Source organism: Entelurus aequoreus, linkage group LG06, assembly GCF_033978785.1.
Source record: "Entelurus aequoreus isolate RoL-2023_Sb linkage group LG06, RoL_Eaeq_v1.1, whole genome shotgun sequence".
NCBI lineage: Eukaryota > Metazoa > Chordata > Actinopteri > Syngnathiformes > Syngnathidae > Entelurus > Entelurus aequoreus.
The window spans coordinates 81185325-81203630 of record NC_084736.1 but is presented as its reverse complement, the minus strand read 5'-3'; the positions used below and the strand labels follow the sequence as shown (position 1 = coordinate 81203630).

General features: G+C 37.7%; 1 protein-coding gene across 2 annotated transcripts in view; it reads right to left on the bottom strand.

The window, feature by feature from the left end:
- Positions 1-18306, bottom strand: part of dgcr8 (DGCR8 microprocessor complex subunit) — a 36308-nt gene that overhangs the window by 9499 nt on the left and 8503 nt on the right. Inside the window, exons 3-12 of one of the 2 annotated variants that reach the window (XM_062051639.1) lie at positions 15356-15518; positions 12744-12886; positions 9131-9209; positions 8864-9058; positions 8507-8704; positions 5188-5289; positions 4992-5090; positions 4801-4883; positions 4541-4641; positions 3161-3267 (exon numbers count right to left, since the gene is read on the bottom strand). In XM_062051639.1, coding sequence (XP_061907623.1) covers positions 3161-3267; positions 4541-4641; positions 4801-4883; positions 4992-5090; positions 5188-5289; positions 8507-8704; positions 8864-9058; positions 9131-9209; positions 12744-12886; positions 15356-15518 — 1270 coding nt within the window. Of the gene's footprint in view, positions 1-3160; positions 3268-4540; positions 4642-4800; positions 4884-4991; positions 5091-5187; positions 5290-8506; positions 8705-8863; positions 9210-12743; positions 12887-15355; positions 15519-18306 lie in introns of both variants that reach the window. The other variant, XM_062051638.1, reaches the window with a different exon arrangement.

The following is an 18306-nucleotide window of genomic DNA, read 5'->3' as shown; positions in this document are numbered from 1 at the left end:
ATGAGAGTAGCGTATGTGTGTGGCCGTGAGGTGAGTGACGTCAGTGAGTGTGTGGGCGATAGAAGAGAGGGAGCGGTAGCGTGAGTGCCGGCGGGGACTAGTTTGTTTTGTATGATTTTGTAGTTTATTGTCAAAATATACACTCCCATTGTCCACTTAAATATTTCCAAGATATTTCTTTATTAGACAACGGATTCCCTTCCGTGATTGGTCATTTCTATGGACACAGAAATGACGTCACCTAAAATTCCGTTTACGGCACATAGTAATGTCGTAATTCAGCTCTGAGTGTGACACTTAAGATTCAGTCCTACACTTCGCTGAAAGTGTGAGTAAGACGCTTGATAACTAACTTTTAAGTGCAGCTTTCAGCGAAGAATTTATTTACTCTTAAGTCAACTCTTAGCAGACTTCTTAGGAGTAATTCTAAGAAGCTTGATAAGTACGGCCCCAGGTATTTAAGTTAATACAACAATAAACAACCCGCATGTGCCCAATCTACTATCCCCTGCTACACAAAATAAAAACAACCCTCGTAAGTCAATAACTTCATGCTCCGTTGTTAAAGTTCATAAAAATAAGAGAATAATTCACTCAAATGTTGCAAACAGCACCTTAAAGGTAAACATTTTTATTTTCAAATGCAGTTCGTGACTATATTTATTTTTAATAAAACTAAAAAACATTTGTAGTTTGTGTAAGGAGTTTATGTGCCTATTTTTGATGTTGTTACTCTGAGTTTGAGTTTATTTCGAACATGCAAGCATACAACATGATACATCACAATTTCCAGTTTCTCTTTTCAACATGTTCGAAAAGGAGTAGGAAGAAGCAGAGCTTATTTAATCCTACCCCTTTTCTTTACATAACAGTTTCTAAAACTTTTTGTTCACTTCCTGTTCACAATTTATTCACAATAAACTCCATAAGTAATCACAATAAAATAAATAAATAAATAATAGTAATAATTTAATAATAATAATTGGTGAAGTAAGTCATATTTCATATGATGAGATAAGTAAGATTACTTTAAGAATGAATGAATGGATGGATGAAATAAATTGAGAATGTTTGTCATGGTTCTTCTTCTTTGTACTTTGTAAACACTTTAAGTTTGAAGAGTTTCTTGAAGTGGATCATATTAGTACATTGTTTGATTGCTTTGCTTAATCCATTCCATAATTTAAATCCATCTGTTGCAAAAGTCTTTTTGTTTAAAGCTCGTGCCTGCTAACTTACAGCCCCTTCACTGTGAGCCAAAGTACTATGTGCCTCGCTGTAGACATTTACCTGCAGTTTGTATGATTAAAAAGAACAATTATGCCACACTTACATTAGAGATTCAGGATGTATAATAAATGTTTCTGCAAACATTTTAGCAAAATACTGACAAACAGGCATGCACGCGACAATCATTGGTACTCTAACTTTAAAACCCAGTTTATGAAGGATTGCACAATTGGAGGCTAGGCTCGACCCACCTAGCCTTATTCCAGGTTTATGCCAGGTATTTGGTTAGGGAATTTACAAATTAAAAATGTTTCTACTTCAAAAGATGTTAAAAAAAACACCTTTGGAATCATACAGAAAATACATTTACAACACAGTTTATTGGTTGAACGTGCATTGGGTTTTTAATATTTAATGACAGATGAGGCTCTGACTCACTGTTGTAAGGTTTACTCACTTCTGTTGCCCGTTTTTAAACAATATTGGCATGTGTTGAGTTATTTTTAGAGGATAGTAAATCTATACCATGTTACACAAACTACTCCAAGTCAGTGGTTCTCAAACTTTTTCACCAAGTACCACCTCAGAAAACAATTGTCTCTCCAAGTACCACTATAATGACTAACATTAAAATACAGTAGCATAGTAGAATTAGTCTAAATCAGGGGTCACCAACTTTTTTGAAACCAAGAGCTACTTCTTGGGTACTGATTAATGCGAAGGGCTACCATTTTGATACACACTTAAATAAATTGCCAGAAATAGCCAATTTGCTCAATTTACCTTTAACTCTATGTTATTATTAATAATTAATGATATTTACACTTAATTGAACGGTTTAAAAGAGGAGAAAACACGAAAAAAATGACAATTACATTTTGAAACATAGTTTATCTTCAATTTCGAATCTTTAAAATTCTAAATTCAACCGAAAAAAAGAAGACAAAAACTTAAAAAAATAATTTATGGAACATCATTAGTAATTTTTCCTGATTAAGATTAATTTTAGAATTTTGATGACATGTTTTAAATAGGTTAAAATCCAATCTACACTTTGTTAGAATATATAACAAATTGGACCAAGCTATATATCTAACAAAGACAAATCATTATTTCTTCTAGATTTTCCAGAACAAAAATTTTAAAAGAAATTCAAAAGACTTTGAAATAAGATTTAAATTTGATTCTACAGATTTTCTAGATTTGCCAGAATAATTATTTTGAATTTTAATCATAAGTTTGAAGAAATATTTCACAAATATTCTTCGTCGAAAAAACAGAAGCTAAAATGAAGAATTAAATTACAATTTATTTATTATTCTTTACAATTAAAAAAAATACATTTACTTGAACATTGATTTAAATTGTCAGGAAAGAAGAGGAAGGAATTTAAAAGGTAAAAAGGTATATGTGCTTAAAAATCCTAAAATCATTTTTAAGGTTGTATTTTTTCTCTAAATTTGTCTTTCTGAAAGTTATAAGAAGCAAACTAAAAAAAATAAATGAATTTATTTAAACAAGTGAAGACCAAGTCTTTAAAATATTTTCTTGGATTTTCAAATTCTATTTGAGTTTTGTCTCTCTTAGAATTAAAAATGTCGAGCAAAGAGAGACCAGCTTGCTAGTAAATAAATAACATTTAAAAAATAGAGGCAGCTCACTGGTAAGTGCTGCTATTTGAGCTATTTTTAGAACAGGCCGGCGGGCTACTCATCTGGTCCTTACGGGCTACCTGGTGCCCGCGGGCACCGCGTTGGTGACCCCTGGTCTAAATATTCACTAAAACAATCCTTCTAATATAGTGGGGCTGGCCCCCCTGTGGAGAATCACTGCTCAAAGTTATATACAACTTTTATTGTACTGTCATTTCTGTGAGGTACCGTATGCACAGTTTTTGCTTGCAAAATGTAAAGGGCAGGCAACTACTTACACCAACCACGCACAGTATGCTTCCCACAAGTCATCACATATTCACTCTTCTGATTCTTCCCCGGAATCACCTCAAATTTAATGCTGGTATCTCCCATTCCATGATTTCTGCAGATATAGAAAATGGTTCAGAGTAGATGACAAAAAGGACAAATTAGGTCATTCTCTCAAACGTGTTAAAGGCCTACTGAAATGAGATTTTCTTATTTAAACGGGGATAGCAGATCCATTTTGTGTCATACTTGATCATTTCGCGATATTGCCATATTTTTGCTGAAAAGGATTTAGTAGAGAACATCGACGATAAAGTTTGCAACTTTTGGTCGCTGATAAAAAAAAGCCTTGCCTGTACCGGAAGTAGCGTGACGTCACAGGTTGAAGAGCTCCTCACATCTGCACATTGTTTTCAATCATGGACGCCAGCAGCGTGAGCGATTCGGACCGAGAAAGCGACGATTACCCCATTAATTTGAGCGAGGATGAAAGATTCGTGGATGAGGAAAGTGAGAGTGAAGGATTAGAGGGCAGTGGAAGCGATTCAGAGGCGGGTGGGACCTGATATTCAGCTGGGAATGACTAAAACAGTAAATAAACACAAGACATATATATACTCTATTAGCCACAACACAACCAGGCTTATATTTAATATGCCACAAATTAATCCCGCATAACAAACACCTCCCCCCTCCCGTCTATATAACCCGCCAATACAAATCAAACACCCGCACAACACACTCAATCCCACAGCCCAAAGTACAGCTCACTTCCGCAAAGTTCATACAGCACATATTTCCCCAAAGTTACATACGTGACATGCACATAGCGGCACGCACGGACGGGCAAGCGATCAAATGTTTGGAAGAAAGCTGCGTACTCACGGTAGCGCGTCTGCTATCCAACTCAAGAGTCCTCCTGGTTGTGTTGCTGTAGCCCGCCGCTAATACACCGATCCCACCTACAGCTTTCTTCTTTGCTGTCTTCATTGTTCATTAAACAAATTGCAAAAGATTCACCAACACAGATGTCCAGAATACTGTGGAATTTTGCGATGAAAACAGAGCTGTTTGTATTGGGACACAATGGTGTCCCAATACTTCCGCAAACTCCGTGACGTCACACGCAAACGTCATCATACCGAGACCTTTTCAGCCGGAAATTTCCCGGGAAATTTAAAATTGCACTTTATAAGTTAACCCGGCCGTATTGGCATGTGTTGCAATGTTAAGATGTCCCCATTGATATATAAACTATCAGACTGCGTGGTCGGTAGTAGTGGCTTTCAGTAGGCCTTTAAGTGCTGATTTCAACCTGTCCAACAATAATTTGCTTTTAAAATGTGTTGTTTTCAGTTTCTAAACTCTTGAATGTCTTCGTATTTTACCTTTTAAGGCACTCATGAAGAATCTGATATGGCGAAAGGAGCCCCGCCTTGTTGGTCAGCTCGTACACTCTCGAGTCTTCTATACTGATATGGTTAAAATACTGTGGGACAGATCACACAATGTTACTGTTGTTATTTTCTGATAAGACACATTTATCTTTACACAGCAACAGCCACTGGCTCCCTCCAGTGTATATGCTTTTTTTTAAGTGTTGAGCTCCTGACAAAAAAAGGAAAATATACAGAAGAAGCCAAAGTACCTCTAGTTCATCTGCCTCTGCAGGCTTTTCCTCAGAAGTCTGCTTCACAAAATCCGGGATAAGAATTTCCAGTGTGGCTCTTGCTGCAGTTTACATGAAATTACAGGTCAGGGATGTCAAAAGCCATATATGATCCCCCTACTGTGATGTTTCATTGTATGTCATTGTGATAAGAGTTCAGTGAAAATTACCAGCTTTATTCTTGGCAAGTTTTTTACTACTTGCAGTGCCTGTGCCGTAAGTGACTCCGTCTATAATGACTGACGCACCAAAGGGTTCACTTGGGTTCTCTACAATGGACAAAAAGGCGCTCAGTGATGAAAATAGAATGAAGGAAAAGAGGTGCAGGGGCTTAAAATAATCAATTTATCTCAAGACAAAGCTTACCACATTCAAAGAAGTTGTAAACAGGACGAACTTTTAGGACACGCTGCATATATTCATGCAGGATGCAAACTTCAGACTTCCCATTGGGATTGATGACAAATTCTGAAGGCAGAATTTTACAGAATAAGGTCAATTGTCAAGATTAGCTGCACTGCATTATTGTATAATTTAATTATGAATAGTATGAATAATCTTAAGTAATTTTCAATATAAAAGAAGACAACCAACAGGAAAGACTATCGTAATCATGATTAGGGATGTGCCGATCGATCTGCCAATTTTTGTAAGAAAGATAAGTGATTGGCCATTGCCAATGTTTGTCTTTTAATGCCGATCACAAATAAACCCTAACAATCCCGTCTGACTGACACTGATTTTGGTGCCCCGGCTGACCAGCAGCTAATTGTGTGTCTTCATACACAATATGGAGACGCTCCCCTAAATGAGTAATTATCACCTCCATCACAGCAAATAAATTGCATTTTCTAGTTTCTTGAGTTACAAACCGAGCAACCTAAGTGCAGGCATGCTTATAGCTAGGCTAGCTTGAAACAACACAAAATACTTAGTGTTGATTCAACTTTAAGAAGTCCAGGGGGAACTCTAACACTATTAACTAGATCCACTCGAAGTCCATTGCACTGGTCGCCCTGGGTGTGGGGGGTCCCCACATCTGCGGTCCCCTCCAAGGTTTCTCATTGTATCCCATTGGGTTGAGTTTTTGCTTGCCCTGATGCGGGGCAAGCTTGTGCAGCCCTTTGAGACACATGTGATTAAGGGCTATATAAATAAACTAGGGCTGCAACAACTAAGCGATTAAAATCGATTATCAAAATAGTTGCCGATTAATTTAGTCATCGATTCGTTGGATCTACGCTATGCGCAGAGGTTTTTTTTTTTTTTTTTTTTAAATAAACCTTTATTTATAAACTGCAACATTTACAAACAGCTGAGAAACAATAATCAAAATAAGTATGGTGCCAGTATGCTGTTTTTTTCTCAATAAAATACTGGATAGGATTAGAAATGTAGTTCGTCTCTTTTATCCGATTATTAATCGATTAATCGAAGTAATAATCGACAGATTAATCGATTATCAAATTAATCGTTAGTTGCAGCCCTAAAATAAACTTTGATGGATTGATTGATTGAACCATGTTACAGCAGAAAGTAAGCAGCTGTTACTGGAAAATCAATCCATAAATTGGTAGTGTCGATAACCAGGGCAGTATCAGTATATCGTGGATAACCAGGGCAGTATCAGTATATCATGGATAACAAAGTTTTTAGATAGGGTTTTTTCCCCTCAATTTTTTTGTTCGTGTTAACATCCATCCAGCCATCATATTCTTCTTCCGCTTATCCGAAGCTGGGTCGCGGGGGCAGCAGCCTAAGCAGAGAAGCCCAGATTTCCCTCTCCCCTGCCACTTCGTCCGAGGGGTTCCCAGGCCAGCCAGGAGACAGTCTTCTCAACGTGTCCTGGGTCTTCCCCTTTTTTTTCTGTCTTGCCTCTTGGTGAGGGTGGTCACATTTTTCCCTGCTCCTCCTTCCCTGCTTGCTCTCTTGTGTCCTTGTCTTGTCTGAACTTTTTTGAAGCCTCTTTCCTTGAGCTGTCCTCAAATCTAAACATCAAAATGATATTGATCAACTGGACTCTCGACGCAATTGACACAGTCTTTTCGACAAGGAAAAGAGGTTAGGGGGATCCTGGCTGCCCTGATGGAACCATTGCTGCGGGGTATGTGAGAGATTCCTGGAATACTTGGAGAATCATGTGCCTCTCAGTCCTTTCCATCGAGGACGTGGAAGACATCTACCTATTTGGAGCTGTGATCGCAGGGCATTTGCAGATTGGGCTGGGCATTGCTCTGGTGTATCGTCAAATTCGGAAGACGATGGCAGCCACTCAAGGGGCCAACAGGCTGTTCAACGCAATGGAAGGATTGGGTCGTGCTGTGGGATCACAGACGGGAGCGATTGCTGATTTGAATCGCAAAATGGATACCATCTTGATGAAGTTCGCAGAGAAAGAATAAATTGGAATTGTCGAAGCCAGCACACAGAGCAGGAATGTCATTGTTTTGACTGCTCGAAGAAAAAACAACATCTTAATCTACGATTTGACTCCCTCGAATGGCCTTGAGGAACAGGCTGTTTGAAAACTCCCCTGAGGACTCCTCAAAGATGGGACGCTTTTGACCTTCCTTTTTTTCAAAAAGCACCTGGGTCGAACTCTTGAACTCTTGAGATCGGCCTCAGTCCATAAAGACAATTTCAACATCTCACCCAAGTTAATTGGGCATACATGCACGCACCCGCCCCTCCCCAAATCAACGCCTTCACCACTGCTTAATTCCTCCGGGATTGTGGGGGATGAGTAGCGCTTTAATAGCGGCAGCCGGCCTCCAGGGTCCTAAATCTCCCCTCCTCTGTTGCGAGTTGTTGTGATTACATGTACCATGTTTATGTGTGCCATGCTATGTGAGTTTTTTTCCTCGGACTCAGTCTGGACCACTCCGGAGGGTCCAGCCTCAGACTGATATTTTTTTACTCTTCCCCCTTTCCCAATGTCACCTTTTTCCCACCTTTTTAAGGAGCGCCGTAAGTGGCTGATCCGTTGGCGGTCCCGTTTTGTCTCCCTGTAACGTATGTCTGCTCTTAGCGGGATTGTGCCGAAAATGTAATTTCAGTTCTTATGTGTCTTGTACATGTTAAGAATGGACAAATAAAGCTGCTGTCTGTCTGTCTCCTACCGGTCGAATGTGCCCGAAACACCTCCATAGGGAGGCGTTCGAGTGGCATCCTGAACAGATGCCCGAACTACCTCACCTGGCTCCTCTCCATGTGGAGGAGCAGCGGCTTTACTTTGAGCTCCTCCCGGATGACAGAGCTTCTCACCCTATCTCTAAGAGAGAGACCCGCCACCCGGCAGAGGAAACTCAGTTCGGCCGTGTTTACAAAACATGGGAGTATTTCCCTCGACACAGTACGGCTAAAAGGGCAAAACCCAAAGGATTTAAATCAGTAAGTCATTTTTGATTATGTTAAGTTATTGTGTACTATTGACTTTGACAATTGTATGTAATAAAAAAGATTAGGGAACTAGTTTAAATATTGTGTTGATATTGTTACACTGTAATAGCACTCATCTTAATTAAATGGAAAATTGTAAAGTTAACATATGTGATCAGTATTGGCCGATCTCACTCATGGATGATCGGTATTAGAATCTGCCGCATAAAACCCTGATCGGAACATCCCTATTTATGATCATTAATGATAAAACACATTTTATATTTAACAGAATGTTGTATTTTACCTTTCTTAGTGGGGGCATCTTGGACTGACAGTGTGATGAGTTTCTGGTTTGCAGGCAGGATAGGCCTCTCCGACTCAGCCTGTTTCCTCTTCATGTCTCTGTTAAACTGTCGTCGCTCAGCCCATGTGCGGAACTTCTTCACGGTCACTTGCTCAAAGTCAAAGCACTTTTCCAGGTACAGGCGAAAGTCTTCAAGTTCTGTTTGAAGGTTTTAAGACGTTAACTCTGTGGTTAATTGAATACAGGCTTAGGTGTAAGCTCTCAACCAAACACCATGGACACCTGTGTACTACATTTTTCACAGTTTTGTTAAAAGATGACTTTATATTGATTTAATCGCGCAGTAAAAGGTCTTACCTATGGACTCATCCTTGCACACTTCAACTTTTGCCCTGACTTGTCCTAAGGCTCCTTGGGCAATGTCCCATGGCTGAGCCTCTTTAGCAGGCTGGGTGTGGTTGACGGTCACATCACAATCTAAGCCAGCATCAGCATCAGCAAGACAGGACGCAGGTGTATCAACCTGCGCCCCAGCGGTGTTGTCGGGCTCCCCTGCAAGTTCTTCACCATTTGCCTCCGCGCTTGACTTATTAAGAGATTCTTTAGCTGGAAGAGCCACCTCACCATTCAGTTCTTTCTCCTCTCGATCCTTCATGTTCTTATAGTGTAAGCAGGGGATGCTGCTGGTTGGAGGGTGATGTTTCTAGATTTCAAAAGAAGATTAAATGCTGCACAAAATATACAAAAGCACACAAATATCCATTTCTGTAGATTGACTTCTATTTTAGTCTTAAAATAGTAACATTAAAAAGATGGTTTGACAAATACAGACTATCTTTGAATCTCAGTAAAACTAAAATAATGCTATTTGGTAACAGTAGAAAAGAGCATCATACACAAATACAAATAGACGGAGTAGACATTGAAAGGGTAAAAGAAACAAGATTTTTGGGAGTATTAATAGATGATCAGGTCTTCTGTCCTCTGTTGTCCTGTGTGGTTAGGGTTAGGGTTATAAATTTTGATGTCTATTTTACTGTTTTAATCTTTGGAAATCGTTTTTAATCATATTTATTTTTTATATTGTCTCTGTATTGGTTTTCTATTCATTTATTCTTTGTTTTTATTCAGTCATTGGTGTAGCATAATATTGTTTTTAATATTGTTTTTAATATCGTTTTTAATATTGTTTTTAACATGGCTGTGCAGCACTTTGGAAACATTCTTGTTGTGTAAATGTGCTAAAAAAATAAAGTGGATTGGATTGGATTGATCAAATGAACCGGAAATCTCATATACAAAACATACAACATAAGGTGGCAAAAAACATTTCAATAATGAATAAAGCAAAATACGTCCTGGGCCAAAAATCACTTCATATTCTCTACTGCAGTGGTTCTCAACCTTTTTTCAGTGATGTACCCCCTGTGAACATTTTTTTAATTCAAGTACCCCCTAATCAGAGCAAAGCATTTCTGGTTGAAAAAAAAAGATAAAGTACTAAAATACAGCACTATGTCATCAGTTTCTGATTTATTAAATTGTATAACAGTGCAAAATATTACTCATTTGTAGTGGTCTTTCTTGAACTATTTGGAAAAAGAGATATAAAAATAACTAAAAACTTGTTGAAAAATAAACAAGTGATTCAATTATAAATTAAAGCTGCAAGCAGCGTTGGTCGGGTCTGCATTTTGGCAGGTGCTAGTCCTAGGTGTCCCAATACTTTTGTCCAGTGGTAGTCCTGAGTGAGACCTACATAGAGGTTTTTGTTTCGTGTCTCTACGATATTCGTACTGGCAGTTAGAGGAAGTTGTGTCTGTGTCTTTTACGTAGGTGTTGCGGCACAGTGGTTGTTTTCTTTGAAGGCGCGTAAAATCACAGCAGCGGAGCAACTTTAGTGCTGCGGGTCTTTGAAGGCTCGTAAAATCAAAACCGTACTACTAATCATAACGCTTTCGTGAAATTGTAATCAGAAGGGTTCAATCTCTCTCCTGTAGCAGTTTGAAGCCGAAACGACAAACGTGCTCGGAGGAGATAACGTTTGATGTTTGGTGACCGGTTTTAACAAACATTTTGTTTTGAAGGAGGGATAGCAAACTTCCTGTTGATTTTTGCTGAAGGATGTCAATCTATGAAATGTAGGTCTAGGTGAGACCTACGTAGAGGTATTTGTTTCATGTCTCTAAGACGTTCCTACCGGAAGTTACAAGCAGTTTTGTCTGAGTTTTCCTCTGAGGAGCAGTTTTTTCTCTGTTTTATTCAAAAATTGCGCTAGAGCACAATTTTGAGTTTTGGGGTTCGGTTTTTTTTTAGATTGCAATTTTTACCAGTCCTGATGTGTGTGAGAAGGGGTCAAATTACAGCTCAAAGAGGCAAAAATGAGTTTTTTTTAGTACATTTTTGTCTTGACGGGGAAATTGCCAACTTCCTGTTGGTTTTTGCCCGAGGATGTAAAATTATGAAATGTAGGTCTAAGTCTGACCTACATAGAGGTTTTTGTTTCATGTCTCCACGACCTTCCTAGTGGGAGTTACAGGCAGTTTGTTTTTGTTTTTTCCTAGGGGGCACTAGAGCGCAATTTTGATTTTTGGGGTTTGGTTTTTTTATTAACTTGCAATTTTCGCAGGTCCTGATGTGTGTGTCAAATTTGGTGAGTTTTGAAGCATGTTAAGTGGGTCAAATTGCAGCTCGAAGAGGCGGCCGGTATAATAATAATAATAATAATAATAAACCTTACAATAACAATAGGTTCCTTTGTAACCTGTACAAAGGACTCCCTGTGGGAGTCCTTTATACAGGTTACATGCGGACCCTAATAAAGATTTCTACACATAGAAGTAATCATCAACTTAAAGTGCCCTCTTTGGGGATTGTAATAGAGATCCATCTGGATTCATGAACTTAATTCTAAACATTTCTTCACAAAAAAATAAATCTTTAACATCAATATTTATGGAACATGTCCACAAAAAATCTAGCTGTCAACACTGAATATTGCATTTCTTTTCACAGTTCTTTTTGACAGACATTTTAGTGAGAAACCTGAGCTTGTGCTTCACTGAGTTTATGAACTTACATTCATATTTTGTTGAAGTATTATTCAATAAATATATTTATAAAGGATTTTTGAATTGTTGCTATTTTTGGAATATTTAAAAGAAAGCTCACGTACCCCTTGGCATACCTTCAAGTACCCCCAGGGGTACGCGTACCCCCATTTGAGAACCACTGCTCTACTGCTCGCTAGTGTTACCATATCTGAGTTATTGTGCAGAAATATGGGGAAATAACTACAAATGTGCGCTACATTCGCTAACCGTGTTACAAAAAAGATCAGTTAGAATAATACATAATGTTGGATATAGAGAACATACAAACCCTTTATTTATTGAGTCAAAAATATTAAAGTTCGGTGATTTGGTAAAATTGCAAACAGCTAAAATGATGTACAAAGCAAACTATAACCTGCTACCAAAGAATGTACAACAATTCTTCTCAACTAAAGAGGAGAAATATAACCTTAGAGGAAAAAATAATTTCAAACATTTGTATGCACGTACAACACTTAGAAGCTTTAGCATATCAGTATGTGGCATTAAATTATGGAATGGATTAAGTAAAGAAGTTAAACATTGTACTGATATGATCCAGTTTAAGAGGTTGTTCAAAATAATAGTGCTTACAAAGTACAAAGAAGAAGAATTATGAGAAATACTTTCAACCTTATTGAACGTAAGATATTCTTCACCACAGTATGTTAATAATGACTGAATTAATTAATTACATATAACAAAATTGTTATGTATACTAATTCACAGATGTTATTTTATTATATAAAAAGGTCAGTAAATGATTCTATATATTTGTAAACGCTCTGAAGTGGGAAAGGGGTAGGATTAAATAAACGTTGCTTCTTCCTACTCCCTTTCGGACATGATGTAAAGGGAAATGATATTAAATTGTGTGATGTATTATACTGTAAGAAAAGTCTTATTTACCACATTGACAGGGAACCAGTAAAAAAAACACTGTAACCACACTAAAATAAATACATTTTTGATAAATATTTGAAGTGAAAATCCAAGTTTCAGTTTTAGTGTATCTGCTATCAGAGACATACAGCAGTTGAAATATCAGTAAAAACAGCCTAACATTTGGTTGAGGCAATGTTATCTATGTGGGTAACAGTTACCTATTATTGACAGACTGATAACATCCGTATGCCAGTTCTCACCCTTATGCTGCCAGTCCCAAGGAAGTAGGGCCTGGACCAAGTTACTACTCTGGTCTCTCTGTGCAGGTACACCGGAATGCCTGAGTTGTGGAATGTCATGATCCAGCCATCAGGAAGAGGCTCGGTGGGTGGACGTCCCCGACCTGTTTAAAAAAGAGAAAGTCAAGGAAGAAAGTAATGATTGGATTATTTAGCAGTGCAGACCATGTGTCACCCACGTTGTAACCTGTATCAATGAAATAGAGCACAGTAAATATATTTGCAGGAGTCTCCAACCTGTTGCCTGTGAAAGGACCCACGAATACAGTGCATCCGGAAAGTATTCACAGCATTTCACTTTTTCCACATTTTGTATGCTACAGCTTTCTTCCAAAATGACAAATTCAATTTTGTCTTTGGTCAATACTTTGTCAAAGCACCTTTTGCAGCAATTACAGTCTCAAGTCTTTTTGAATAAGATTCCACAAGCTGGGCACACCTATCTTTGGGAAGTTTCACCCAAATTCCTCTTTGCAGCACCTCTCAAGCTCCATCAGGTTGGAGTCGAAGCGTCGGTGCGCAGCTATTTTCAGATCTCTCCAGAGACGGTCAATGGGATTCAAGCCTGGGCTATGGCTGGGCCACTCAAGGCACTGTTTCCCACACATTCATTTATTTGTGGCGGCCTGCCACGAAATAATTACGTCCGCCACAAATAAAAAATAAAAAATAAAATTTTTTTATTTTTTTTATATTCCTGTCCAGCTTCTCAGGCAAATCATATAGTTGATGTAGATGCCCATATAGGCTGTTCAGATTTACTTTACAAAAGAGAAGTGTAGGATACTTCTCTTGTTGCCTTATTTGTATTTGACCACTACTGTTTTCTGTTTATTTGATACTGACTGTGGCAGGACACCTCTGCCTCTGTTTCACTTTATGTTGCTGGTAAATAATATGGTTGCAGTAGTAGGCTAAAGTTAAATTATTTAGTATACACTAATTAAAGGGGCAGAGCTTTAAGAGACATTTTAGCTTTTATATTTTATAAGATATATTTTTTGTAAGAACCACAATTAATAAATATTTTCAGTGAATAACTTATTGTTCAAATCTGAATATAAATATGTACATAAAGTGTTGTAATTATATTGTAAAATGGATGGATGGATGGACGTTTAATGGACGTTATTATTAATTAGTAGTACATTTTTTAGCCTTTTTAGAGAAAATCATATCATTGTAGTAAATTATGCAAATTACTCAATGATGTCATGGTGACTACGCCCATAGCCACGCCCCCACCGCCACAGGTATCTTGGCAGTTTATGGGAAACACTGCACTATAACTGAACTTACAATGTGTAGTGCATGCTGGGCTGTCCAACAGCAACTACCCCAAGGTTACACAAGAGCAGCATATTGGATCAATTTCATAAGTGTGCCATCTTGCGTAATTTGTGTAAATAGTTGTTGAATTTACAAGTTTTATTGTGAATGATCATAAAAGATTATGGCATTAAGAAATGTATAAAGGCATCTTACTCACCCAATTTGTTTTGATTGCACATGCTCAATTATCATAATGGCCAATGGTTGCTATAAATACAGTCAGTGATCAGGTCAATGCAAAAGATGAATGAGGCAAATTTGGCGTAAGAATACACAGACAGGAATGGAGATAAGACTTATTGAGTTTCAAGCAAATAAATAACGAGCATTTAAGTAAAACACTGTTCTTTAAATTTGTGTATGACATTCTGACGACGCAAATACCGTAATTTCCGGACTATAAGCCGCACCTGACTATAAGCCGCACCAGCTAAATTTAGGGGAAAATACAGATTGCTCCATATATAAGCCGCACCCGACTATAAGCCGCAGGGTTTTGATGTGTAATTAGCGTAGTATATAGGGGTTCCTGCTACCACGGAGGGGATTGTTGGGACAGAGATGACTGTTTGGGAACGCAAAGCGTCCCATTTATTAACAATAAATCTTTCAATCATTCAATCAAACTTTCACATCTTTGACATGGCGAACAGCATTCGTGCAGAGTACAAATAATACAACGGTGCAAAGTAATACAAAGTGCTCGCCTGTACGTTATCAAAATAACCAGCCTACTGGTATATGAAAAGTCAGTCTTTAATCATTGTGTCATCGTCTTCCTCCTGCGTACTAAAACCACCGAAATCCTCTTCGTCTGTGTCGGAGAAGAACAGGCCGTATATAAGCCGCACCCTTGTATAAGCCGCAGGGACCAGAACGAGGGGAAAAAGTAGCGGCTTATAGTCCGGAAATTACGGTACATTTGTGTCAAAATATTTGAGTCTATTTTAAAGATAATTTGACATTTTTTAAGTAACCGTTTGACAGCAAAACACAAACACAGCACTATTGACAATAACACATGCTAAATGTGAGTTGAGGACACATTAGTGTTTATGTACAGATCAAAACAAGTTTAGTTTGTTTGGGTTGAAAAAACCCAAACATAAATGCAGCTCTTGGCCATTTTCATTTAGTAGCTCTCAAAAGAATAAAAAAAAAAGGTTAAGGTTATTTTGAAAAGTCATGTGATACAATAAATTACTGTATACACGTAAAGATAATTTTATATCCGCACTTACTTTTAAGGACAGTTTTAATTTTGGTCATCATGGGCTGAACACCACCTTCTTCATCTGACTGGTGATCACTGTCACCAACATCCTTGTCTTCTGCCAGACGCATCTTTTTTGGGACTGGCATTCCCTCCTCCAACAAGGCGTCGACATCATTGTCAAACTCCTCCTGGAAGCGGAATGTTAAGGTTGGTAGAAAGATGGGTCAAAAGCATCAGGGTGAAGAAAAATATTCCAACAACAATCATCATCATCAATTAAAATCATGAAGACAGAACAAACTCTACATTGACTGCCTGGAAAGACAGAAAATAGCACCAAGGTATGGGCTAAACCAGGGGTCGGGAACCTTTTTGGCTGAGAGAGCCATGAAAGCCAAATATTTTAAAATGTATTTCTGTGAGAGCCATATAATATTTTTTAACACTGAATACAATTAAATGCGTGCATTTTTAAGTAACACCAACACATTTTGAGTATAATAAGTCTTGTATTCTTTCTAATAACATTGTTATTCTGAAGCTAACCAATAATAAATAAAATACTTCTTACCATTAATGCGACTTCTTGAACAGATGCGGTAGAAAACGGATGGATGGATTAAAATGCAGGAGAATGTTTTATATTTTGAACGTTATTTTTAACTCTGATTACCAGTGGACATATTCATTTCTTATCGTGTTAAGCAATGTCAGCTAAGATTAATCTGAGAGCCAGATGCATCCATCAAAAGAGCCACAGGTTCCCTACCCTTGGGCTAATCCTTTTCTTTGCTCTGCCGCGTCACACCGCCATTTTTACACATTTCCAACCTGTGCATGTTGAAATTTACATTAAAATATGCATGGACCCACACTTTATTTTTATCGTCACTTTCCATTTTAATTTTTATTGCAGCCAGTTGTTCCTGAATAAACTGCACGCCTGTGCTAATTGCTGCCAAATTACCAACTCGGTGGTGGCCTGAAAAGCTGCACAAAAACTAATTGCGATTTTTCTCTCCAAGATTGCTATTGCGGACTTGTATACTTTATAAAATGCATAAAACTGCAAAAATAACGAGTGAAGGAAGACATGTTACTTTTAGACTGTCATGTCGTGCATCTACATTGAAGCTACTTTTTTTTTTTTTTTTTAATTACCGCTGAAGGTGCATGGGAGGGAGGCTGCACCACTGTGCTCAAGATGCATAAAATGTATATTTCAAGTTTTTACCATATACCAGGGGTGTCCAAACTTTTTCCACTGAGGGCCGCACACGGAAAAATGAAAGCATGTGGGGGCCATTTTGATATTTTTCATTTTCAAACCATAACAAAATATATGCATTTTTTATTTATTTTACCTTTAGGGGTCCCGGGGACCATAAAGGGTCTCAGTCATTAAAATGTTAAAAATAAGTCAGATTATTTTTTTTTAAAATTATTTAACGCTTACAGTAAATCTCTATATCAACTTCAAGTTGTTATAAAGTAATACAAATTAAAAAAAAAGGTTTTATGGCTTTTCTGTCAAAAACAACTTAGTTTTTTTATAGTAAAACTGAAATATGCAGTATTTAGTAATTAGAGCCCTAAAATATCAATAATGCAGGACACCATTGATTTTAATTATTTCATATTTTTGAGTAATCACAGTGAAAAGATAAATAAAAAATCACTAAATATATTTGGGATCCAAAAAGTGCCCCACTCATAAAGTGATACATTTTTATTAGGTTTTTCTTTTACTTTCAACACTTAAGTTACGAGATCAACTTCAGATATATCTGTCCATTTTATGCTGGAACTATTATTTTGTTTGTTTTATGCGCTTTTGTCAAAGAAAACTTTGATGTTTTTATATGGCTACTACACAATATATGCAATATTTACCACCTAAAACATTTTAAAGTGAAATATTTGAAGTAATTGGAGCCTTGAAAATAATTCATTATAACATGGATTTTTTGTCATTATTTTTTTTTTTTTGAGCAATGGCAAAAAAAGAAAAAAGAAAGATAGACAAAAGAAAAAAAAACAGCCTGCATGGCAGCTTTTGCAACTTTTTCTTGTTAGATTTCACCTCATTCCACTTTTTTTTAATGTTCTTTTTTATTTTTACAATAGTATTTCCAGAATGTGTGGCGGGCCGGTAAACAATTAGCTGCGGGCCGCAAATGGCCCCCGGGCCACACTTTGGACACCCCTGCCATATAGGATAAATGTTAGTAATACTTATCCCATGTGAAAAAAAACAATCAGCATTAAAAAATATGAAATGACACCAAAACGAATTAACGGAATTTGTTTTAATCAAATCAGCAGATATGAAACTATAAAAGAATGTTGCTGAAAAGACTGTCTAAAATTTTTATTATTTCTGACCGTCCAAATATGTTGAAACATGTATGTAGCACTGAGGATTCTCTGTCCATCTTGTGTCTTTGCAGCGTGAGCCCTCCTCTCTAGGTTAGTTTGCGCATTCTTTTTCAAACGGGCTAACGAAGACCCTAAATAGTGCACTCAAAACAGCGATGAGTGTTGATAAATGAAATTGCCCGTGCTGTATAATATATTTGCATCTTCTCCTTACAGTATTGTGGCCGACAAGCGTTTTGACGATCAGCATATAGTCTGCATATTAATGAAGACAGAGACGCAAATGGATTGCACACCTTATTCTGCTCACTTAACAGACACAATCCACATTGAACACGTTCGTAGATCAGCTTTGCGTGTAGGGGTGTAACGGTACGTGTATTTGTATTGAACCGTTTCGGTACGGGGGTTTCCACACGGACATATTAAGTAGCGTACCGCACGTTGTGTAAACGATGCACAACACACGGCATGCTAGCAACGACCGTGCTATGACAACATGTAAAAGCCAGAGCTGGAAGACCCTCCTGCCTCGTTAAGATCTCCCGTTTGGGAACACTTCGGTGCGATACAACAATGGAGGACGGAGGTTTGCCG